Source organism: Rhinopithecus roxellana, chromosome 1 (genome assembly GCF_007565055.1).
Source record: "Rhinopithecus roxellana isolate Shanxi Qingling chromosome 1, ASM756505v1, whole genome shotgun sequence".
Lineage (NCBI taxonomy): Eukaryota > Metazoa > Chordata > Mammalia > Primates > Cercopithecidae > Rhinopithecus > Rhinopithecus roxellana.
The window spans coordinates 161546425-161572828 of NC_044549.1; the positions used below are offsets into that span (position 1 = coordinate 161546425).

The 26404-nt window shown below is 35.1% G+C and overlaps 1 protein-coding gene across 11 annotated transcripts in view; it reads right to left on the reverse strand.

The window, feature by feature from the left end:
• CLASP2 (cytoplasmic linker associated protein 2) overlaps positions 1-26404 on the reverse strand; it is a 221610-nt gene that overhangs the window by 123841 nt on the left and 71365 nt on the right. For 6 of the 11 annotated variants that reach the window (XM_030932899.1, XM_030932880.1, XM_030932865.1 and 3 more), the window contains 4 exons: positions 17670-17752; positions 12458-12550; positions 4721-4866; positions 2186-2321 (listed from right to left, as the gene is read on the reverse strand). In XM_030932899.1, coding sequence (XP_030788759.1) covers positions 2186-2321; positions 4721-4866; positions 12458-12550; positions 17670-17752 — 458 coding nt within the window. The remainder of the gene's footprint in view (positions 1-2185; positions 2322-4720; positions 4867-12457; positions 12551-17669; positions 17753-26404) is intronic. The other 5 variants (XM_030932912.1, XM_030932911.1, XM_030932909.1 and 2 more) reach the window with 1 other exon arrangement.

The following is a 26404-nucleotide window of genomic DNA, read 5'->3' on the forward strand; positions in this document are numbered from 1 at the left end:
CACACAAAAATTCAATCCAGTTAGATCTAAATCTAAGAAAAAAATTACAGAAATTCTAAACAATTGAACATTTTTATGTAACTGAAATTGGGAAAGCTGTCTTAACTATAATAAAACCCACAAAATGAACAAGTCTCAATACATATGTATTTAAAATTCTGATATGTAACAAAAGAGCTTATATAATATTTGAAGAAATGTCAGACTGTAGAAAATACTACAACATATACAACACAGAATTAATATCCTTATGATATATAAAAAGGTCTTAGAAATAAGTGAGAAAAATTGCACAGAGTATAAAATGGCAATCCATAGAAGAATTATAGAAGGAAAAAAATAGCTAACATCCCTAATACTGCAGGAAATGCAAAGTATAATATGAAATAATGGTTATTAAATTATAAAACCCTGAAGATACTGATAAAAGACAATATTGGCAAAGGAATGGAGAAAAAGGACTCCAGGAAGAAGACTGCAGGAATAAGAATGGATATTTATTCAATTCTTAAGGAATAAATTATTCCTTAAGGATAATTTATTATTATGATTATTTAATTAATTTTTTTTTTTGAGATGGAGTTTCACTTTTGTTGCCCAGGCTGGAGTGCAATGGCACGATCTCGGCTCACAACAACTTCTGCCCCCCAGGTTCAAGCGATTCTCCTGCCTCAGCCTCCCGAGGCAGGCGCCACCATATCTGGCTAATTTTGTAATTTTAGTAGAGATGGGGTTTCTCCGTGATGGTCAGGCTGGTCTCGAACTGCCAACCTCAGGTGATCCGCCTGCCTCGGCCTTTCAAAGTGCTGGGATTACAGGTGTGAGCTGCCATGCCCAGCCTGGTAAGGATAATTTGATGATATATCGTTAACAGAAGACTAATTTAGACATTAAAAAGAATTACATATATGGATAAGGGACGCTACCCAAGTATACGAAGTTTAAAAAGATAGGCTGGGCATGATGGCTCACGCCTGTAATCCCAACACTTTGGGAGGCTGAGGCAGACAGATCACTTGAGGCCAGGGGTTTGAGACCAGCCTGGGCCAACATGGTGAAACCCTGTCTCTACTAAAAATACAAAAAAATTAGCCGGGCATGGCGGTGGGTGCCTGTAGTCCCAACTACTCAGGAGGCTGAGGTGGGAAAATTGCGGGAACCCGGGAGGCAGAGGTTGCAGTGAGCCCAGATCGTGCCACTGCACTCCTGCCTGGGTGACGGAGTGAGACTCTCTTTCTAAATAAATAAATAAATAAATAAATAAATAAATAAATAAATAAGTCAAAGAATATATTATATATACTTACATGTTCTATATGTGTAGCAAATACATTTGTAAAGGCACAGAACAGAAGTTTGGAAAAGTACACATTAAATTGCTAGAGTGATTAGTAACAAAGAATAGAATTCAAGGGGAGAGATTTGTTTTTTCAACTCTGTTCTTTTGGACTTCCTCAAGATATGAGTGAAGAGAAATACAGTCATACATCACTTAATGATCGGGATACATTCGGAGAAATCCATTAGGTGATTTCATCATAGTATGAACACCATAGAGTGTACTTGCATAAACCTACATGGTATAGCCTACTCCACACCTAGGCTGTATGTTATAGCCTATTGCTCCTAGGCTACAAATCTGTAGCTGAATTACTGTACTGAATATTACTGTACTGAATACTCTAGGATAGAGTAACACAATAGTAAGTATTGTGTACCTGAACATATCCAGTAAAGTAGTAAAGACACAGTAAAAATATAATATTATAATCTTATGGCACCACTGTTGCATATGCAGCCCATCATTGACTGAAACTTTGTCAGATGGCACATAACTATATTAAAAATTTGCCTTTTATTATTTTCTGTAACATTTGTGATCATATACACACGTAACTGTAGATACGTATATGTACTCATATGTACATGTATGTATGTATTATATTCCATATACAAACATGTTTACTTTGCAATCCTCTAGTTCTATAATGACCATCTATGGCTTTTACTATCAGAAAAATAATTCAAAAATGATTTGCCTTTGGGGTTCAAAAAGAAACTTAGTGACTTATTTAGGTACACTGGGGGGGGGGGTGGGGAAAGGAGAGAAAAAGGGGGAAGAAGAAGAAAGAAAAAGCGGGGGAGGGGGAGGAGGCAGCAGTGGAAAAGGAGAGAGCAAACTTACCCGAATGATAAATCTGATTGCTGCACATCCAGAAGTTGCCATGACTTTTGCACTATTGGGGACAAGATTAAAAAGTGTAGGTACAATGGCTTCAGCGCCATGATCAAACTTGTTTCCCAAAACTGTTGAAAGATGGCTACAAAGGAAGAAAAAAAGTATTTTTTTAATAGTTTAACATTAAATATAGATAGAACCAAGTAATTTTAAAATACTCTTTTACTGAATTAACCTAGGAATTTGTATTTTAATCAGTTGTAACGAGAAAAACGGAATAAAGATAGGGAAACCTAGATACTACATATTTCCTTCTTTTCCCCATTCTTTAACTGGCTAGTCCAAAGTTGAAATCTGGCATTTTCCTCATCTCTTTGCAATAGCACTTGGAGAAGTCATTTGATTTCAGAATTTATTAACTCTAAGGACACATCAGGTGAAATAATCAGCTCTGATGGTTCTGACCTTTGGTCTTGATCCAGGAGATATTTCCATTTTGATGATCTATTATCAATCTTAAATTCAGCATATTTTTACAAACAAGTTCAAAATCTTACTCAAATCAATGCTCCTCAAGATGTTCTTTATTTCTATTAATAGTATCACCCCTTTTTTAGTCATAAATACTACCTTACTTCTTTGGAGTAGGATTTCCAAATCCGCAGTCAAAAATACAACTCTACCATATCTTATTGGGTGATCTTTAGAACACCTGACTTCTCTTTCCAATTGTGTAGTTAAACAACTAAATCAGCCTTTAATTGCATGATTTTAGTTAAAACACTTAGGAGAGAGACGGTAACCACCCAAAGTGCCAACAATTTTGCCATACTGGTTAATTTTTATATATTTATATCTTACTGAAAATACATGGTTGGGATAGAGTTAGCTCCAATAATTCAGGTTCTTGATTCCAGGAGCTCAGATTTAGACCTATGTACATTTATGTACACAGACCTATGCTGTTACAGTATTAGTTTTCTAATGTCTGAACTCACATGCAAAAAGGATCCTCAAATGAAAAGCAAGGAGGTGTGGATATGTTTGGATGTTGTCTTCCTTTAAAGAGTATGAGTTTTACTTCGGTAGGCAGGTAATGTACTTGAGAATCAGTTTGATCTTTATAAGCTTGTTGGGAGAGGCAGAGTCTAGAGTTGCCTTACTTTAGAACTGGTTTAGTACTATTCCTAGGCAATGGCCTTTCTGGGGTTTCTACTGACTGCCTTGGGTGTTCACCAGGGTTTTTCCATTCTGATTGGTCAGATCTTAAACCTCTCCTATCCCTATGTAAGCTCTGGGAATTGTTTACCTTATAGCTCCCAGGCATTAGTTCCCTTCCTTCCTCAGAGTTGTACCTTTCGCATGGACAGGGAAGTATACATCTAGACTCATGGATTCCCATATTATGATCTCTGTAGCTCTTTGTGTGTGTGTGTGTGTGTGTGTGTGAGAATCTCCCCATCTTCTCTCCAGTATTCTGTACTGCCAATTTTGACCACTTCAGCCTCTGAAACTCTAGTCTCTGTTTCCTCACCTCAGTGCCTTGCTCTGCTTAGGTTCCCCCTTCCTTCCCCAGAGTGCCTCCAGGTCAAAACTCATACTGTTCAACATCACTTGCTCTTTTCAGAATTCCATTCCTACCCTGTCTGCTATCTGGAAACAGATGTTTCACATATATTGTCCAGTTTTCTGCAAGAGAGCTAGTCATGTTTTAAGTGTATTTTTCATGGTTACATTTTATGGATTTTTGTATTAATTTGGGTTTTCTTTGCTAGTTGGAGATAATTGGGTCATTTTGGTATACTGGGACTTGTATCTTGCAACTTTGCCAAAGTCCTTTTATTATAATAATTTATCTGTAGATTCTCTTGCAGTTTTCTGCATGGATAGTTATATCGTCTGTTAATAATGGCAGTTTTGTTCCTTTTCTTGCAATCCTTATATTGCCTTTTCTTTCTTCATTTCCGACTAGAATATATAATACAATCCTGATTAGAAATATTGCTAGTAGGCACTTTTGTGTTCCCTATCTTCAAAGGAATGCATATACAACAACACTGCTTAGGTCAAAAATAGTAATAAATAGAATTTAAGTTCTACCATCCTTGTATTGTGGAAGACTACAAACTTAAAGTTTAGATTTTGCTAAGTTAATGATGCATGTTGCAATGCCAGAATAACTGCTAAAATATCAGAAATTGAGTATTTAATATCCAAATTAGTAGTGAGAAAAGTGAATACAGCCAGTTTCCAGACCCATTCATTTTCATCTTATACTTGAAGAATTAATGATAAAAACATCCACCAGTAGGCTTTAGATATTTTAAATATCTTTATACCAACCTTAAAATGTTGGTATAAAGAGCTGTTAAGGAATTTTTTTTTTTAATCATACAGATTGAATCCTTATGTATAACAAAAATGATTTTTGGATCACATACTTTTTTGGCTATCTTGCTACTGCTTGACTTAATGAGCACTGAAGCAGTGAGTACTAAATTCATTCATAAAAAACACTTATCATAAAAGGAATATACTTACGCTACAGTAATACAAGCTTCTCTAACCACCTGGGATCTAAGATCCTTAGCTGAAAGTTTAAGTGCTCCATCCAACAAGCGTAAATGTTGAAAAAAGCAATCATACTGTGCAGCTCCAGCAACAAGCAGTGATCGGATTTTCTTCAGCTGAAATAAAGAATTTTCATTATTGACAAAAAAGGTGGAAGTGCAAAAAAAAAAAAAGCTACCTAAACTACATTATTCAAACAAAAACTTTCTAAAAAATGAAACATATGTAATGTTTCATTATATTACTATATTCAGACATTTTAGTAGCATTAAATATTTAGTAGCATTAAAAAAGTATCTTATAAATAAATATGCCAACAAAAAGCTGTCTGAAAAATAGTATTATAGATTTAGTTATAAGCACAACAGAGAAATGTAATCTATAAGTACATAAATCGTAAAGTTTTAAGGGAATCCATTTAATTTATTTATTCATGTGTCTTTTAGCTTAATCCCCAGTGTGATAATAGGGAGTCTTTCTTTTACTTGTGGTAAAATACACATAAACAAAATTCACTATTTTAACCATTTTAAAGTATACAATTCAGTGGCATTAAGTGCATTCACAATGTTGTGTGACCATTACCATCACTATCTACGAAGGGAGCCTATTTTTTAAAGTGCCAAATTTGGAAACTTTTAGCATTACTTTTTTTTGCTGCGGAACATTTTTTTTTTTTTGAGACAGTCTTGCTCTGTTGCCCAGGCTGGAGTGCAGTGGTGCCACTGCAGCCCACTGCAACTTGCACCTCCAGGGTTTAAGTGGTTTTCGTGCCTCAGCCTCCCCAGTAGCTGGGATTACAGACACATGCCACCGTGACTGAATAATTATTGTATTTTTAGTAGAGATGGGGTTTCACTGTGTTGGCCAGGCTGGTCTCAAACTCCTGGCCTCAACGGATCCACCGCCTTGGCCTCCCAGCAGGAGTGAGCCACTACATCTGGCCTGCTGTTGAACTTTTAATTTCTTAAATTTTTATTATGAATACATAATAGTTGTACATTTTTATGAAGTACATGTGATAGTTTGATAAAAGCACACAATGTGTAACAATCAAATCAGGGTAATTGGGGTATCCGTCACCTCAAACATCAATCAGTTCTTTCTGTTAGAAACATTCCAATTCTACTCTTTTAGTTATTTTGAAATATACAATAAATTATTGTTAACTACAGTCACCCTATTGTGCTGCCTAACACTGGATCTTATTCTTGCACTAACTGTATTTTTCTACCCTTCAACTATTTCCCTGCCCAACCCCCAACTACCTTTCTCAGTCCATGGTAACCATTATTCTACTCTCTATCTCAAGTTCAAGTTTTTTAGGTCTCACATATTAGTGAGAACATGCAATCTTTTTCTTTCTGTTACTGGCTTGTTTCACTAAACATAACGTCCTCCAGTTCCATCCACGTTGTTGCAAGCCATAGGATTTCATCCTTTTTACGGTGGAATAATATTCCAATGTGTGTATGTACCACATTTTCTTTATCCATTATTCACCAATGGACATTTAGGTATATTCCATCTCTTGGATTTTTGTGAATAGTGCTGCAATAAACATGAAAGTGCAGGTTTCTTTTCAATATATTGATTTCTTTTCTTTTGGATATATACCCAGCCATGGGATTGCTAGATCATATTGTGGTTTTATTTTTATTTTTATTATTTTTTAAGAAACTTCCATACTGTTCTCCCTGCATATGGTGGCTCACATCTGTAATCTCAGCACTTTGGGAAGCCAAGGAGGATAGGTGACTTGAGCCCAGGAGTTTGAGACCTGCCTGGGCAACATAGGGAGATAAAAGTTAGCTGGGCATGGTGGCATGTGCCTATAGTCCCAGGTACTTGGGAGACTGAGGTGGGAGGACTGCTTAAGCCCCAGAGGTCAAGACTGTAGTGAGCTGTGATTGCGCCACTGTATTCCAGCTTGGGAAAAAGAGTGAAACCCAGTCCCAAACTACAATACAATACAATACCCAAATTAAATAAACTAAGCTAAAATAAAGAACGAAACTAAACTAAAATAAAATTTATATTTCTATCAGCAATGTACAACTGTTCCTCTTTCTCCACATCCTTGCCGGCATTCTTGTTTTTTGCCTGTTATTGCCTGTCTTTTAAATAAAAGTCATTTTAACAGGGGTAAGATAATATCTCACTGAAGTTTTAATTTGTACCTGTCTGATAACTAGTCATGTTGAGCATTTTCCCACATACTTGTTGTCCATTTGTATCTCCTCTTTTGAGAAATGTCTATTTAGATCTTTTGTCCACTTTTAAATCAGATTACTTATTTTTCCTATAGAATTTTTTGAGTGACTTATATATTCTGGTTATTACTCCCTTATCAGATGGGTAGTTTGCAAATATCTTCTCCCATTCTGTGGGTTGTCTCTTCATTTTGTTGACTGTTTCCATTGTTGTACAGGAACTTTTTAGCTTGATGTGATCTCATTTGTCCATTTTTGCTTTGGTTGCCTATGCTTTTGAGGTCTTACTCAAGAAAATCTTTGCCCAGACCAACGTCCTAGAAAGTGTTTCTCCAATGTTTTCTTGTAGTAGTTTGATAGTTTGAGGTCTTAGATTTAAATCTTTAATCAATTTTGATGTGATTTATGTATAGTGGGACATAGGGGTCTAGTTTCATTCTTCTGCAATGTGGATATCCAGTTTTCCCAATACCATTTATTGAACTGTCCTTTCTCTGTTGTATGTTCTCGGTACCTCTGCTGAAAATGAGTTGAGTATAAATGCAAGGATTTATTTCTGGGTTCTCTATTCTGTTCCACTGGTCTATCTCTTTTTTACTTTTATTATTTTTTAAGAAACTTCCATACTGTTCTCCCTGCATGTGGTAGCTCACACCTGTAATCTCAGCACTTTGGGAGGCCAAGGTAGGTGGGTCACTTGCGCCAGTACCATGCTATTTGAGTTACTACAGCTTTGTAAATATTATTTGAAGTCAGGAGAGATGCCTCCAGCTTTGTTCTTTTTGCTTAGGATTGCCTTCACTCACTATTGTTGATCTTTTGTAGTTCCATATGAATTTTAGTACTGTTTTCTCTATTTTTATGAAGAATGTCATCAGTATTTTGATAGAGATTGCACTGTATCTGTACATCGCTTCGGGGAGTGTGGACTTTTTGACAATATTGATTCTTCCAATCAATATGAACATGGAATATATCTTTGTTTTTTGTGTCCTCTTTAATTTCTTTCATCGATGTTTTTATAGTTTTCATTGTAGAGATCTTTTACTTCTTTGGTAAAGTTTATTTCTAGATATTTTAATTGTAGCTACTGTAAATGGTGTTACATTTGTAGCTACTGTAAATGGGGTTACATTCTCAGTTTCTTTTTCAAATTGTTTATTGTTGGCATATAGAAATGCTACTGATTTTTGTGCGTTGATTTTGTATCCTGCAACTTTACTGAATTTTTTTTGGTGGTGTTTTTAGGTTTTTCTAAATATAAAATCATATCATCTGCAAACAAGGATAATTTGACTTCTTCCTTTCCAATTCGGATGCTGTTTATTTCTTTGGAAGAAATGGATACCTTTCTAGACACAAAAACCTACCAAGACTGAACCATGAAGAAATCCAAAACCTGAAAAGTCCAATAACAAGTAACAAGATAGAAGTAGTAATTAAAAGTCTCTCAATAAAGAAAAGCCCAAGACCTGACTATTTCACTGCTGAATTCTATCAAACATTTAAAGTCGAACTAATGCCAATTGTATTCAAACTATTTAAAAAAAAAATCAAGGAGGAGGAAATACTTCCAAACTCATTCTACGAGGCCAGTATCACCCTGATACCAAAAGCAAAGACAAAACAAAGAAAACTACAGGCCAGTATTTCTGATGAACATAGATGCAAAAATCCTCAACAAAATACTATTAAACCAAAATCAGCAACACATTTAAAAGATCATTCATCATGATCAAGTGGGATAAATCCCAGGATGCAAGGATGATTTAATATACATGAATTAATAAATGTGACACATCATATCAACAGAATGAAGGACAAAAACCACAAGACCCTTTTTACAGATGCCGAAAAAGTATTCAATAAAATTCAACATTGCATCATAATAAAAACTCTCAAAAAACTGGGTATAGAAGTAATATACCTCAGCATGATAAAAGCTATGTAAAACAAACCCACAGCCAATATCATACTGAATAGCGAAAAACAGAAAGCCTTTCCTCTAAGGTCTGGAATAAGACAAGGATGCCCACTTTCAACACTTTTATTCAAGAGTACTAGAAGGCCTAGCTAGAGCAACTAGACAAGAAAAGGCATTACTTTTTCAGTATTTGATTGAAAAATGTCATCCACATGAAAACCAGACATACATAATAAAATTACATTGATCAAAAGAGATACACACACGTGCATATCTGTGCTCATACACACTCAGAAGCTAAAACTCTACTTATCACACCAATATTGTATATAATTTCACATTTAACTCAGAGGTTTTCTAAATTTTAAAATATGTCTTTAGGCCGGGCGCAGTGGCTCAGGCCTGTAATCCCAGCACTTTGGGAGGTCGAGACGGGCGGATCATGAGGTCAGGAGATCAAGACCATCCTGGCTAACACGGTGAAACCCCGTCTCTACTAAGAAAATACAAAAAACTAGCCGGGCGTGGTGGCGGGCGCCTGTAGTCCCAGCTACTCGGGAGGCTGAGGCAGGAGAATGGCGTAAACCCGGGAGGCGGAGCTTGCAGTGAGCTGAGATCCGGCCACAGCACTCCAGCCTGGGTGACAGAGCGAGACTCCGTCTCAAATAAAATAAAATAAAATAAAATAAAGTAAAATAAAATATGTCTTTAAAGTTAAATCAGATGCATAAAGATGTAAATGTAAAAAAACCCTACTATGGACATTAGAAAAAAATCAAAAGAATGTTATACAATCTTGGGCATATAAGGAAAGGAAAACTATCATAAACAGAGGAGAATTTTCAAGTGTCTAAATTATAACTAAAAACAAAATAAAAATCACAATATGGTAGGATAAAATTACCTGCAACATATATAAGATGACACACAAAGAATGACAATAAAATAAGAAAAAGACAAATACAGTAGTTTCCCCTTACCTGCAAGGGATATGTACCAAGACCCCCAATGGATGCCTAAAACCTCAGATAGTACTGAACCCTATATATCTTTTTTTCCTATAAATATTTACCTATGATAAAGTTTAATTTATAAATTAGGCACAGTGAGAGATTAATGACAATAATAATATGGAAAAACAATAACAATATATTGTAATAAACATCATGTGAATGTAGGTCTCTCTCTATCAAAGTATCTTCTTATTTCCTGGCCATGGTCGACCATGAGTAACTGAAGCCATGGAAACTGAAACCATAGATAAGGGGGGACTATTGTAACCTGTGATTAAATTGGGTAAAATAAATATATTTAAATATGTTAAAAGTTACTAGTGATAAATTCACAAAGTCACATTTCTCCCCAATACAATGGCAAAAAATTTTTTAAATTTGAAAAGAAAACAGATACTCTCAAACACTGTAAGATTATATATGACTAACACCTTTGTTCAAAATATTTTGGCAGCATCTACTAAAATAAAATTGCAGCAACTCTTTACCCAACAATCCACATTTTAAAATCTAACCTACAAAAATAAAAGCACCATTGTTACAAATGTGTGTAAGGATGTTTACTATAACACTGCTAAAATAGCAAAACAATAAAAAAAAACTGAAAATCCATCAAATGGTTAAATGATTTTAAAAATTACATGTTGTGGGGTGGGGGGATGGGGGAGGGATAGCATTAGGAGATATACCTAATGTAAATGACGAGTTAATGGGTGCAGCACACCAACATGGCACATGTATACATATATAACAAACCTGCATGTTGTGCACATGTACCCTAAAACTTAAAGTATAAAAGAAACAAACAAAAGATCAGATTCCTATAACACACATACACAAATTACATGTATACATATTAAACTAAGGAATATATGTACATATTGATCTGCACTCAATAAATATCTGAGCAACTATTATGTGCCTGACATCATCTATACCAGGTGTACTGAATGAGCACAATTTGTTAAGCAAAAAAAAAAAAAAAGCAAGTTACTGAGTAATGTATCAAGTATGGTCTTTTTTTTTTTTTTTTTTTTTTTTTTTTTTTTTTTTTTACAAAGAGAGTAGGGGAAAATTGTGCGTACCTTGTCATATATGTTTAAATACATATAACACAGAAAAGGATATACTCTAAAATGAAAAGTGTGTTTTTTTATTTTTTTTAAGAGATAGGGTTTCACTCTGTTGCCCAGGCTGGAGCACAGTGGTACAATCATAGCTCACTGTAACCTCAGACTCCTGGGCTCAAGCAATCCTCCCATCTTAGTCTCCACAAAAGTTTATTTCTTTAACAGGTAGGAAACTATTAACTTTTTCTCTGTAGCTTTCTGCATTATTTCCCTCATTACAATAAGTCTGTGTCATTTTTCTAATAAAAAAAAAAAAAAACCAAAAGACCATCTGTTGTTTCCAAATGGGTAGTTTTTAAGTAAAACCCCCCCAAAAAAAAACCCTTAAGTAAAAAGATGACGTTTTATACTAACAATACTTAATCTGTCATGTTTCTCTACAGATTACCTGTGACAAACAAGAATAGGAGCCATATTTAACAAATTTGGAGGAACACTTTGTTAAAAACAGTATTTCAATGTTTTAAGATATGCAGACTTCCTAACAAAGACAAAAATGGTCCTTTGTTCATGGTGTCATAAAAGCCATATTTGTCAAAAGACCCTGCATTTGATTTAATTAATCAAAATGGGGATTTTCATAATCAGCCAGGTTGAGACCTCTCAGAGCAGAAGAGTCTTCAAATGCAGCCCTTTTCTCTGGCTTCTTGAAAACTGTGAGGTACTCATTTGGTACATGTCATCTGGTTATGTAAACAGTAAGTTCACAAATTTTAAAAACATACTGCTTACTGTCAACACAAATATTATTTTAAATTTTATCAAATATTTTCCTTAAGGAATTTAGGCTAAATAAAATATTCTTAACTCAAGGGTATCTGACCTTTATAAATGAAATCACAGGAGAAATATTCATCACATTCACGAGAAGAAAAAAAGCCAGATAAATGCACATCCTGTTGTGAATTTATATTGATGCTATGAAAACACTGAGCATGCAGGTAAGTGCTATGAAAACACTGAGCATGCAGGTAAGTGCTATGAAAACACTGAGCATGCAGGTAAGTGCTATGAAAACACTGAGCATGCAGGTAAGTGCTATGAAAACACTGAGCATGCAGGTGAAGTGAACTGCTTTATTGGTAAACCTTACATGACTTGAGGATAGTGCTAATAAGCAACTGTGTAAGTCCACAGAAAGGCCAAAGCCCTGTGAATCTCACATTGCGCTAATCAGTCAAAAACAGCACATGTAGTGAGGCTACCAAATGTGTAGGCACCATCCGATAAGCCAAACCAAAATAAAAATCGATCCTAAACCAGAAAATGAGTATTGTATCAATAATCAATATATTCTCCAGAAAGAAATGTAACCTACCAGACTCTATTTTATAAGTGAATACCATATAGTACTACTACTGAATTTCCATGTTTTTTAAAAGGAACATCAATAAAGAAAGAAGATAAAATTAAAGACAAAAACTTACTGCATTGGCACGCTGATCCCAGTCATGTTTGTCATCTGACAAAATTTCCCTGATTTTATTTAATGTTTCTTCGAGTTCTCGACTAGAATAAATCTTTAAAAAGAAGATTCAGAATTACAACAGCGTTTCTTGCCATGAACAATATCAAAATTATGCCCTGATGTTCAAAACAATCTTTCACCTACTAAGTTTATTTCTCATTCTAGCACCATTCTAATGGAAAATGGAAATACATTATAGACAATAATAACACAAAACGCTTTATTTTTCTTCCTTGTTACCATTTTTGCTATTTCTTCCCTCATAAATAACTTCAAATATGCTCTTAAAATGCTTTGTAATTTTAAAAACAAGATGTCAAATATCTAACAATAAATAAAAGTCTAATTTCTCAAAATGACTTCAAGTGTATAACCTATCTTATTGCATTCATATACATATCACACAATATTACCAAAAAGACATGTTTTAAGTTAGTTTTGATTTTCTCTCTTATGTCATGATAAACTATAGTCAGGATAGCTACATGTTTTGTTCCCTCTGGAGCCAACCCTTTGTCAAACTGCTATTCACCATTATTCTTTTATTCATTTAAAAAATATTCACATAACACAGAGGTACTATGCTAGGCAATGGGGAGACTATGGTTAGCCAAAATAGACATGGTCTTTGCTTTATGTAGAGTACAATCTACTCAGGGAGATTTTAAAAATCAATCAAATATGAAACTACAAATAGGAAGTCCCACAAAAGAAAACGAAAGTTTATAAATAAGAGGGGTTTGACCTATGAGGAAAGTCAAGATTGTGCTGAGAGCTAAATAATGTGTAGGATATCATTAGGCAAAGTGGAGAGATTTGATTTCCCTAGAGAGTTAATATCATGTGCAAAGGCTCTGTGACAAAGTAAATGAAAGAAGGCCAGAGTAAGGAATAAAAAGTATAAAGGGAACTGGGAGAAGAGCCAATGACCCAGGTGTGAGGATGGAACAGCAATAACCACATTGTTGATCATGGGAGGAGACAATGCAGAGGAATTAGAAATGAGAAATAGACTCCCGGTGATACCAACTGAGTCCCTTCATCAAATTGCCTTACATCTTTCACTTTTAACGCTATTAAATTCACCTTTTGCTTAACAGAGAGTAAGAGCAAGAGAGAGAGAAAGAGAGTGCTTGCAAACGCAAAGGAGAGCAAGGCATGAGACAAGGCTGGGACGAGGTAGATAGTGACCAGGTAACATTCTGTTATGTGGTTAAAGAAACTTCTGAGCTAGCTCTTTCCTGCCTCTCACCTTCTCTTCACAATACCCCTCTGCCATTTTCCAGAACGTTCCACCACCCCTAATCTTATGATACATTCCCCTGGAACACAATGCAAGGGTCCCCTTCCCCCAGTAAGGAAGAAGAGAGTCAACTCAAAAATGTACTTCTTTAAATATTCTTTCAGCAGGTATACAAGCAAAAGAAGCTTGAAAACCCACTAAGTTAGGTATCTGTTGCAGTAGAATGATTCCTAGGTTTCTAACTTTTGTAATTGATTAAGTAATGGTTTACACACAGAGAATACTGGAAGACCATTATTTCAGTTTCAAACAGGATGTTTGAGGTGTCTGAGACATCTGAAAGAGGGCGTCAGGTAAACAATCACAGTGGACAAATCATTTTGGAACTCAGGAGAGATCTGGCTTGGAGGTTAAAATCTGGGCATTATCTAGATAAAACGTAGGAACTGAAGCCAGTGGTTTGAAGGAGGTGACTCAGTAAGAAAATAGAGAATGAGAAGACAGGGCCCAGAACTAACCCGTAAGAAATTCCAATATTCACCAGCCAAGTAGAGAAGGATGTGCTTATCAAAGAGACAGAGATGAAGTGACAAAGATGTAGAGGAAATAAAATGGAAGAACATTACATCACAAGCACCTAAAATTAAACACCAAAATAGTGGCTATAGTTAACAGTGCTAAACACTGATAAAAGAATAAGAAAAAAAAAAATTACAAACGGGTTGATTCTGGTGCCTCAACGATGATCAGTGATTTACTCAAGACCTGTTTCAATGTAAGAATAAGCTAGAAAGAAGTGGGATGAAGTGAGTAACAAGTTATAGAAATAACAAGTACAGACAACTCTTTTGGAAAAGCTGACTGTGAGGGTCAAAATAAAAAATAGTATCTGGAAGATACGGAGTCCAGTGAGACTTTTGTTTTTTTAATTGAAGAACCCAGTCACGTTAAGAGCTAAACAGAAAGAGCTTGAACCCACATGAGATTACTGATTGTGTAAATGTATTAAGGAAGCAGAAAACACTAGGCTTTGGCGCACTGGTGGAGGTGCTGGCCTTTGAAGAAGGACCATGTTCCTGGAGCAACAGGACAGAAGGAATGTACGGTAGAGAAGAATGTTAACAGAAAGATCATGCTCCCATTTGATGGTGACTGCTTATTTACTAAAGCAAGGGGCTGAGAGAAGAGAGGAGGACTGAGACAGGCTGATGGATAGAAAGGAAAGAAACATGTCTGATAGCTATATTAAGCAGAGAAATAACTGATCACAGAAACATAGTAAGGATATCAGATCGCTGAGGGCTCATTTTATGTGAATTCTACTAAAAATCATGAGCCCTAACATGTGACTTTCTCTAGCAGCACGGTTTCAGGACATAGAGAAAATAAAAAGTTGGGAATATCCACAGTTGTAGGTTTGTAAAATCCGTATTTTAAAAAAATCACTGTTTAATACTTTGTTATGAAAAAAAAAAAAACAGAGAAGCAAGGGATTTTAGCATAATATGTACAGTCCTACCACAAGAAACCATGGTATCAAAGCCTAGATAAGAAGGAAATCAAAGCATAGATGAGAAGGAAAGTATAAAGTGATGGATGATTAATTGAGAGTGAGTAGAAAAGACAATGGACTGAAGATCTTTGAAATCATGCAGAAGTAGTTGTTAGAACTTAAAAAAGCAAGGGAATCCTGGTCAGTAACGAGATACTTCAATTAACAACTTTGGAAACGTAACAGTAACACACAGATGATATTAAAATCCAACGTGTGACTATGAACTGGGTAGCTATGGTGAAAGTGAGGAGGAGGTCAAGAAACTGAATTCATCAAACATGTGTGAAAATTTAGGAAAATAATAATAGCTAACATATACTTCTTACACTTCATCTGTACTGTCATAGCTAGCCTCACAATAACCCTCGGCATAAGTACTAATAATTCCCATTTTAAGATGAGGAAACTGAAGCACAGAGGGTTAAGTAATGTACTAAGGTTACACAGCTAGTGTGGCAGAGCTGGGATTCAAACCTAGGCAGCACTGGAATGTTGTCAAGATCAGTACATGCCAATAATAAGAAGGCTGGCCAAGGAGTATGAACCTCATATAAATGGGTATAGGAATAATGGTCACAAAGTAATAATGAGGAGTGAAAGCACAATAAACTTATTATCAATTACTAAGAGTATGAGAGCCAAGAATAATAAACAGCTTTATCTTTAAAGGGGTAAAAAAAAAAATCAGATTCTAATCAAGGAAAGAACATTGAATGGACCCTTTAAAAATGGGGTTAAAGCTTAGGGGAGTTACCGCTTATGAAAAAGATGTTTCCAAGGGAACAATGGAAGGTGTAGAACATTTACAGGGTGGTGAGGGTGGCAGAGAGGCCCAGCTGGAAGAAAGCAATGAGTAATTGTAAAATAGCCTTTTCCCCTCCATATAGTTGAGTAGCCCTTGGCTGCCCATACCATGATGTTACCAGTCTGATAAGAACATACTGAACAATACAAATATTCAAGTTCAACTAAGTTTTACTGATTGTTCCTACAACACTAATCTTCCCCTTATATGAAAGCCTGTAAAACACAAAAGGAGGAAGTGCTATGTTTCCCTATTATTTAAAAAGTATCTTAAAATAAGAAAAAATATACGTCTCAATAAAGGGATAAAATACAGTCAAACCAGACAACTTTTTAAAGCTTTCTTCTAACTTTTTAAGATCTTAAATATCTTAAGGACAATTTTCCTTCCAAAGAGCTAAAAAGGTAACACAGGCAATAGAAGGTAGTTCGCAAGTAAAGCGATGTGAGAATATTTTCAAATAGACATGCTAAAGAGTATTCACACTCATCATACTGGTAAAAATATTTTGAGTTACAACAACAAGTATTGGCAAGTATTGGCAAGGAGTCTGAACTGGTACAACAACCCTACAGGGTAACATCTAAGTAAACTTAAAGATTATAACCATGCAATTCTACTCCTGTGTTTATACCCTAAAGAAACTCCTACCTACAAATAATCAAGGACATATGTACAAAAATATTCATTGCAGGCTGGTGTGGTGGCTCACGCCTGTAAGCTCAACACTTTGGGAGGCCAAGGTGAGGAGTTGGAGACCAGCCTAACCAACACAGTGAAACCCCATCTCTACTAAAAATACAAAATATTAGCTGGACGTGGTGGCGGGGTGCCTGTAATTTCAGCTACTCAGGAAGCTGAGGCAGGAGAATCGCTTTAACCCAGGAGGTGAGAGGTTGCAGTGAGCCAAGATTGTACCACTGCACTCCAGTCTGGGCAACAGAGCAAGACTGTATCTCAAAAAAAAAAAAAAAAAAAAAAAAAAAAAAAAATCACTGCAGCATGATATGGAATAGCCAAAAACTAGAAACAACCTATGAACTCACTGTGGTCTGTTCATACAATAGAATACCATCTATCAATCCAAATGAATGAACTAGAATCACAAATTTTACATTGTGAAAAAATATAAATAACAACACAGTAAAAAGTCAGGTTGTAGAATGTTACATACAATATAACATTTATGTGTAGTTTTAAGTCGTGGAAATAATACTCTTATTTATGCATGTGTCCACTTTACTTCAATAACATCTATATGAATGACTTCCAAATTTCTATCATCAACTAATCTAATACTCTGTGAGCTCAAAACTCATTAATTTAAGAATCTGAACACTGCAGTGTAATGTGATTCAACAATATGATTCAATTCTATTTCAGCCTCACTGAAAAATCACTTGAAAATCTAATTGTACCAACAAATAATGGCTTGGTGGTAATAAGCCAAATATTTTATTTATATAGCTATTTAACGAAAAAAAAATTCTTAAAAAGGGACAGAGACAAATAATTATATGAACAGGCACATAGGTAATATTCATGGGGAGTGCCACTGGTAGCCTTACCTGAACAGAAGGGACATCTGTAAAAGCTTTTATAAAATCATCTTCATCAACGGCTCCAGCACCTCCTTCCTTAGAAGCACCTGCTAATTAAAAGGAAATTAATTTCCTAAGATTCATTTTTAAGCATCTTAACATTAATGACAACATGAAAAATAAAACTTTTGATATCAACAAAAGTATAATTTTGAGAGATATTCCATTTTATAAGAAAGCATTTAAAAAATCTCCAACTTTCAGAAAGGTCAAGGTACTTTGTAATGCCGATTAAGTATAAGGTGCTAGCCTAGGCTGGTTGTAATATTCGAACTGTAAGAACACAGCCCCGAAACCCACCTCCCTATTCAATGCACTAGCAAACACACATAAACATAAGGATAAATGTTTTAAAAGTTGAATAGCAACTTAAAATGACACTAAATGTCAATAATTGATAGAGTGGTGCAGAAAATCTGTGTATGCTACTATCAGGAAAGCATTCATGAAAGAAATAGAGTTGAAATTAAACTTAATTACACAAACAAATCTTCCGTTATTGCACATTGACAATAAAAAAGTAAACCTAGTAGGCAGTAGTTATTGAAGAGCCAATAATTAAGCTATTCTTTCAGCTCTAAACCTACTCTTCTATATATACTCTGCTTTGAGATGCTGAACCTAGTCCTCATTAAACCAATTTTTCTGTTGATTTTAATGGTTTCCTCTCCTCTTAAACTCTGGCAATGGGGGTGTTGGAGAGAGACTGGAAGTTAAAGGAAGGGACCTGTTTCTTCCTGACTGCTTTCCATTCTTTGCAGTAGAATCCTAACAACTCTGGTAGACCACTCATTCCAGGAGCAGCACCTGACGCCAGTTTGCAGTTTTTCTAACACTCACTGAATCAGCTCACTGTGCCATCGCATAGCACCAACTAACTTCCACCCTCTCCTTAGAGGTCTGAGTCCCAGATCTGTGGAGCCCCTGAGTTCTCATTCCCGAATGCAGGCTCCTTTTACAATGTGACTTTGCAGCTCATCCTATCCAAAAACAAAGTCCCTAACTAATAAGTGAGGCAGAGTACCCTACAATTCTTGAGTTGAGACAAGAGAGGCTAAGGCAGTTCTGACTGATGATTCCCCAGTGTCAAGCAGGAATAAATCTTCTCTGGAAGAAAGTTGTTTCTGGTAGGTCCAAAGGACTTCCACCAACTAAGTTCAAGCAATGAGTTCACAATCAAAGATCAAATACGCAAGAAGGCAAGAGTCACAGGGAACAGATAATACATTTGAGAACTGTCGATATTAGAATTGTCCAGTACAGATTACAGAACAGATGTGTATATGTTTAAAGAAATCAAGGATGGACTCAAAGATGACCAATCAACAAGAGGCCATTAGGAATAAACAGATGAACTTGGGGGTAGGAGGATGAAACAACTTGAACTAAGTAATACAACAGTTGAAATTTTTAAAAAAATTAAACATATTTAAGAACAAATTAGAGCTGGAAGATACACCTGAATACATTACCCAAAATGTGGCAAAAAGAAAGAGGAAATGGAAAGACATAAAGAGATACAAAAGACAGCATGAGAATATCTAATTAACATACATCTATTGGGGCGTCTGAAAGATATTTAACAAGAGATAACAGCTGTGAAATTTCCAGATTAATGAAACAAGAATCTTTATAAATTCAGGATGTGCAACATAACCCAAGCAGGATAAATAAAAAGAAATCCAAACCTAGAATTTGGCGGTGTAACTGCACAACTCCAAAGACGGAGACAGTAATCAGAGAAAGAAGAGATCACCTAGAAAGGAACAACAATTTGAACAACAGATTTCTCAAGTGCAATAGTGGAAGCCAGGGAGAATATACTAATAATATCTTGCAAGTTTTGAAAGAAGAAAATATTGGCAAAATATTATCTAAATTGTGTGCCTAGCAAAAGTAATTTTTTGGACTACAAGTGGAAAAAATTAGATGCGCTGAAAATGAATATAACAAAACCGTCATTACTATTTAAAATGATATGATGGTATCAGGGAGTGGCAAACTTGATCTATAAAGGGCCACACAGTAATATTTTCGGCTTCAAAAACTGAAGTGAGATAATGTATAAATTAACTGTTCAATGTAACCATTCTACAATGGATATGTATTTCAAAACATGCGGTACACAATAAATATACATAATTTTAGTTGTCTATATATATACACACACATATATAGTAAAATCATTCAAAATTCAACTTTCTAAGGTAGCTGGAAATAAAATCAATATACAAAAATCAATCTCATTGCTAAGCAGTAGCAACGAAGTTAGAAATTTTAAAGAGTGAAAAAATTTGGGAAAATAATAATTTTTAATGTAATATTAAAGTACTGAAATAAATGGAGAGCCAGGTGCCGTGGCTCACACCTGTAATCCCAGGACTTTGGGAGGCTGAGCCAGGCGGATTGCCTGAGCTCAGGAGTTTGGGACCAGCCTTGGCAATATGAAGAAACCATGTCTCTACTAAAAATAAAAAATAAAAAATAAAGAAAAAAACAGCCAGGAGTGGTGGTGTGTGCCTCTAATCTCAGGCACGAGAATCGCTTGAACCTGGGAGGCAGAGGTTGCAGTGAATGTGAGCTTAGATCGCGCCACTGCACTCCAGCCTGGGTGACAGAGCGAGACTCTGTCTCAAAAAAGAAAAAAAAAAAAAATTACAAATGAAATAAATGGAGAGATATTCCAAGCTCATGAACAAGAAGGAATGGTATCATGAAGTGTCCAGTCTTCCCTAGGTATTGCAATAATAATCAAGCTTCCAAAAAGGTTTCTTGTGGAACTTGTCAAGCTGATTCTAAAATCTGTTTGGAAGAGCAATGGGCCAAACATTCCCGCAGAAGAAAAGAGGGGCTACTTGCGCTGCCAAACATCAAGACTTACAAAGTTTTAGTGCAGGGATAGACGAACTAACCAAATAAATAAAATGGAAAGTTCTAAAACAGACTCACAAATGTAAGAAATTTTGACATATGAAAAAGAAGTGATTCAGATCAAAGGGGAAGGTAGAAACTATTCAATAATAATGTCCCAAAATTCAACAAAATGCAGAGACAATGGATTATTCGGTTTTTTTTCCTTGTCCCGTATTAAAACTTACAGTAGACATTCTACTTCCCTTAGGAAAATGGTAGGCATCCAAACTCAAATCAAATACACAAACAAATATTCCCAAACCCACAGAGAGCAAATAAAATTACCCATATCCCTTGCTTTTTATACAAATAAGAGACAAATAACACTTCAAATTTCATTTCAAGTAAATGAGGAAAATATAAACATCCAAGACAAGCAATGTTAACTACAGAGCCTTTATTGAAAAAAATCAGAGGAAACTGTGTAGAAAAGAATCCTGGTAGTTGTATAACGTAGACACCAACTAAGGTTCTCTCTAGGACAAGAGGTAAATAGCAATTAGAAGTGAGAGGTATCCTTTTGAATCTTGGTGTATAAAGAAAAGAAAGAAACAAAAGATAAGGGCTCTATTCAAATAAGATGGTAATCACAGAATCAGAAGTAGAAAGCCCCCAACAAATCATGGAGTAAAGAAGGTACATTTCACTATACCAACAGAAGAGGGCACTCTTAAACTTAAAAACTAAGCAAACCTTTTTTTCCTGGCCTCAAGGAATCCACTTGTTTCTTGAGGTCTATGAAAATCCAATATATATCATCATAAACAAAACAAAGAATCTGACATCTATACTGTTCTCCAATAAGAAAACAAAAGAACAGAAATATTTTCTGCTGATAAAAGTAACTCCCTAAAATTAAAAAAACACCTACCAAGAAGGAAAAAACTATAACATAATTCTCCAACATAAATTCAATATAACTAAACAGCAATTATAGGTATAAAAGAAAGATGAATGAGAATATAAAAAATTCTGAATATATATAAAAGATACGAAAAGACAGCTGGCTAAAGTCAGGAAAAAATTTTTGTTTGTTTATTTGTTTTATTCATTGAGACAGAGTTTGGCTCTGTTGTCCAGGCTGGAGTGTAGTGGCGTGATCTCAGCTCACTACAACCTCCACCTCCTAGGTTCAAGTGATTCTCTTGCCTCAACCTCCAGAGTAGCTGGAACTACTATAGGCACGTGCCACCACACCCGGCTAATTTTTATATTTTTAGTGGAGACAAGGTTTCACCATATTGGCCAGGCTGGTATTGAACTACTGACCTCAAGTGATCCACCCACTTCGGCCTCCCAAAGTGCTGGGATTACAGGCGTGAGCCACTATGCCTGGCCAAAAATTTTGTTTAAAGACAAAATCACCTGAGAAATAAACAGTAAATTACCAACTATCCAAGAGAGAATAAGTATATTCTGGTTTGAATTTTAAAAGCTATAAAAAATATTCTTAGAACAACTGAGAAAACTTAAATATGTAGATGAGCTGACTAAAAGGAAGTGAATATATAGGTTAGTAAATTTACAGAAAATGAAAGAGCTAGAGAAATAAATAACATCACAAAGAAATGAGACAAATACAGAACAATCTTAAAAAACAACTGGCCTAGACTCCAAAAAGTCAATGACACAGAGATAAAAACTGATGAGGGAACTGTTTTACAGATAACACTATAGAATTCTCAGGTGTGGTGGCTCGCATCTGTAATCCCAGCACTTTGGGAGGCCAAGGCAGGTGGATCACTGGAGGTCAGGAATTCAAAACTAGCCAGGCAACATGCTGAAACCCCGTCTTTATTAAAAATACAAAAATTAGCTGGGCATGGTGGTGGGCACCTGTAGTCCCAGCTACTTGAAAGGCCGAGGCAGGAGAATCGCTTGACCTGGCAGGTGGAGGTCGCAGTGAGCCGAGATCACGCCTCTGCACTCCAGCCTTAGCAAGACAGCAAGACTCCATCTCAAAAGAAGAAGAAGAAAAAAATCTGAACTTCACTAGAATATAAACTCCAAGAGGCCAACGTCTTTTGTTCATTTACATTTCCCACAGACTTCAAAACTAGCAGCACACTAAAAGCCTTCAGTAAGTATTTGCAAGCTGTTGGCCAGACAGATAGGTAGAGGAAAAAAATGGAAAATAAAGAATCACTATTTTTTACCTATCACAATGGCAATAATTAATGAGGCTGGTATATTCAATGCTGCAGAAGGTAAAATATTGTCTTTATTAAAATTAAAAACACATAAAGCCTTTGATTAAACAATTCCATTTAGAGGAGTTTATTTTATAAAATAGAAACAGCAGAATTTCAAAACATGTAAGCACATGAAGATCTGAATTTTCTGCAATGACTTAAAGATGCAAACAACCTGAATGACATCGACAAGGAAAGAGTTTATTAAATCATGGTGCATCAATAATGTGGAATACTGTATCACTAATTAAAAGGATGCAATAGCCGTCATTCTTGATGCTGAAGGATGTTCTGTGAAAGCAACTTGCGAAGTTTTTATTAGTATGTTTAATACGGGAAAAATAAAACCTAATATGAGTGCCTACATAAATGAACATGGAGTAATATGTTGAAGAATACATATCAAACTTAACATTAGTTACACCTCAGGGTGATGGGATTAGAGAAGCAAGATGTTATTAAAGTTTTTTAAAACTCTCCATTGTTTAACAATGAGGATGACTTTCATTCTTTTTAAAAATCAAATTGTCTTTCAATTCTTTTCATTAGTAAGAAATACATAAACTGGTTTTTAAAGAGAGAAATGATCAGTTAATGAAAAAAATAGTTTATATTTACATGTCCTTTATAGAAACAATGCTTCTTACCAAATCAACTATATTAGAATGTAAGTGATAAATGTAAGCTGAGCATGCAGTTATTATAATTTCTACTTCATATGGATCAACTATAATGATTCTAACTAATGGAAAATTCTTCATATGTGAGACCTACAATAGTAACATTTCACTCTTTTCTGAGGTAAACCTTCAATTTGTATTCCCATAAGAGACTTCACAATTTTCTAACACCCAAATTTAAGTCAAAAAGTACAGGCAAATAAAGTATGAGAGGACCAAAATGCTAACAATAATTAACACTAGCTGGCAGAATAATGGGCAGGTACTGTATCTTTTTGTAGTAAGTTTAAAACCATGAATTAAACATTCCATATGGTCCTTTTTTTTTTTTTTGAAGACAAGGTCTCGCTGTCACATAGGTTGGAGCACAGTGGTGTGATTACAGTGCACTATAGCCTCAACCTCCTGGGTTCAAGTGATCCTCCCATCTCAGCCTCCTTAGTAGCTGGGACTATAGGTATGGGCCATCACACCCAGATAATTTTTGTATTTTGTGTACAGACAGGGTTTTGCCATGGTGCCCAGGCTGGTTTCAAACTCCTGGGCTCAAGTGATCTGCCCACCTCCACCTCCCCAAGTGCTGTTATTACAGGTGTAAGCCACCATGTCCAGCCCCGATATGGTCCTCTTTGTTGATTAAGATGGAGCCTTGCACATAGTAAGCTCTATACACAAATGTAAATAGAAACAGTAACTTATCCACAGAAAGGCTAGGTCTTCAGTTGGCCTATTCAATTTCTCTTAAACATTTTGAATTCCTCAAAAAATAAACCTCGCACAATAAAATGTCTTTGTCACTTTAATTTTTGCACAGGAGGTAAAACAAAACTGGTGTCAAATAATATCATTACAGTAAAACACATATTCTTATACATAGTAAGAAATAACGTAACTTACTGTTTTAGAGTTAAAATAATTTATATGTTATTTACTCAAAGCATACGTACTGTATAATCAAAGTTAACACAGAAAGCATCAGGGATGGATAGTCAAGGATCTGGGATTCACAGAAATTTCAGACAGACTGGTGACTGGCTAATCCCTAAATTCCAGATTTCGATAATAGTGATCTGCTATACGGGATTAAAAATAATATGTACCATATGCAGTATTACTTAGGAGATTACCCAGAGATGATACAAGAGGAAGCCCCTGACAGTGGGTCAAGCACTGGATTCTCGTCTTATCTTGTCTCATTAGATGGTTACTAATAACCATCTGATCTTGGGCACATCATTCAATGCTCTGAGGCTCAATCTCTCTTCCTGAATCTGGGTCAGATCATCTTTAACACCTCTTTAAGGTGAAAATCTTCTGAGTTTTAGTATCTTCTTCAGTAAGGGAAGAAGAGAGGAAGAAAACAAAACCAAAACACAGAAGTGTTATTTGGTTTCATAGAAAGCTCAAAAACAAAATAATACGGTCTACTAGTCAAAATTTGGGATTCCAGAATTAAAAAACAAAATTCTTAAGGTTTGTTTTATTACATATACTGATTCTTGTGATCTTTATTTGTTCAAAAGAAAAACAATTTTGTTGTCTGCATGAAGGGAAAAATGGGAATAACTAGCATCATTTGTAGAAAATAGATATTCAGACATTCTTAAAATTTCAGGTCAGACATAAAGTAAAGTAAAACAAATAGAAAATATCCTAAAGATTATTAGTAAGTACTACTATATGTAAAATTGCAGTAATCACCTAATTATAAGAACTGAAAGTTAAAACGATTTCAAAGTAGTCTTTGACATTAGATAGAAACAATACAGAGAAAATACACTGTCCACTAGAGTGAGTGAGTGAGTGAGTGAGTGAGTGAGTGAGTGAGTGAGTACAAGAGAACTTTAAGAATTGAAGATTTGGTCAATGATGTGTCTCAATGATTACATACAAGCTTCAATAACAAATCACTAACCTCACAATCTGGTACTAGTTATTTTTAAAATGATAATTATATCATCATCTAATTCAACCCTTATTTTTGAAGAAGAGTAGCAGCCAAAATGATTGATACAGGAATAGGGATATTGTAATCCAGAAAATAAACTTGAAGAAGGCAATTTCAACAAGAAAATACTGAAAAGCATTTCTATTTACAATGTAAAAATTAAAGGTCTGCTTATTCCAAATGCTCTATTTTGCTGGCAATCATACTAGTTGAGCTTTAAAACGACTGATTTATGGATGCCGAAAAGTAGTGATCATTTCTGTAGATTACAATCTCAGTGCTATAGAATCTAAAAGAAACCTTATTTACCAATAGAAATTAGTATGATGGCAGTATAACAAAGTGATTTTTGTGCTTTGCCCTCTTATTAGATAAATGACCCTGGGCAAGTTACTTCTCCAAATTACAGTTTGCTCATCAGTAAAATCAGTTTGCTCAGAGATGTTTTTATATACATATATTCTTTCATTTAAATCTCAGAATCTTTCATTTTGAAATTTAAATGAAAGAATATATATAAGAACATTTAAGAATTGTATTAAAAATTGTTACCTAAAATACTGTAAAGACGTAAGTATTTTAAATAATCAGGTACTTTCAACAATTCTAGTAAACATTGAGCCAAAAGAAAGAAAAATGTGTTTATCTAAATTCCTATTATGAAGTTAGAAGTGTTATTCAGAAAACAGACTATTTGAGAATTTATTTTATCCTTATTCTAATTAGTAAGGCACAAAGGTAACATTTTTGACACTTACATAACATGGATTTTTATAGCAATGATATTTATATTGGTATGAACCTAGCCATAGCCTTTCTTTCAAGTCTCCTTGGCTTAAAGGCTACACAATTATCAATACAATATGAGAAGAAAAGGTTGGCATACGAAGGCCAAAGAACAAAGCAAATTAACATACACTAAAGATTAAACACAAGACTTATGAGCTTTAATTAACTGGATAGGATACT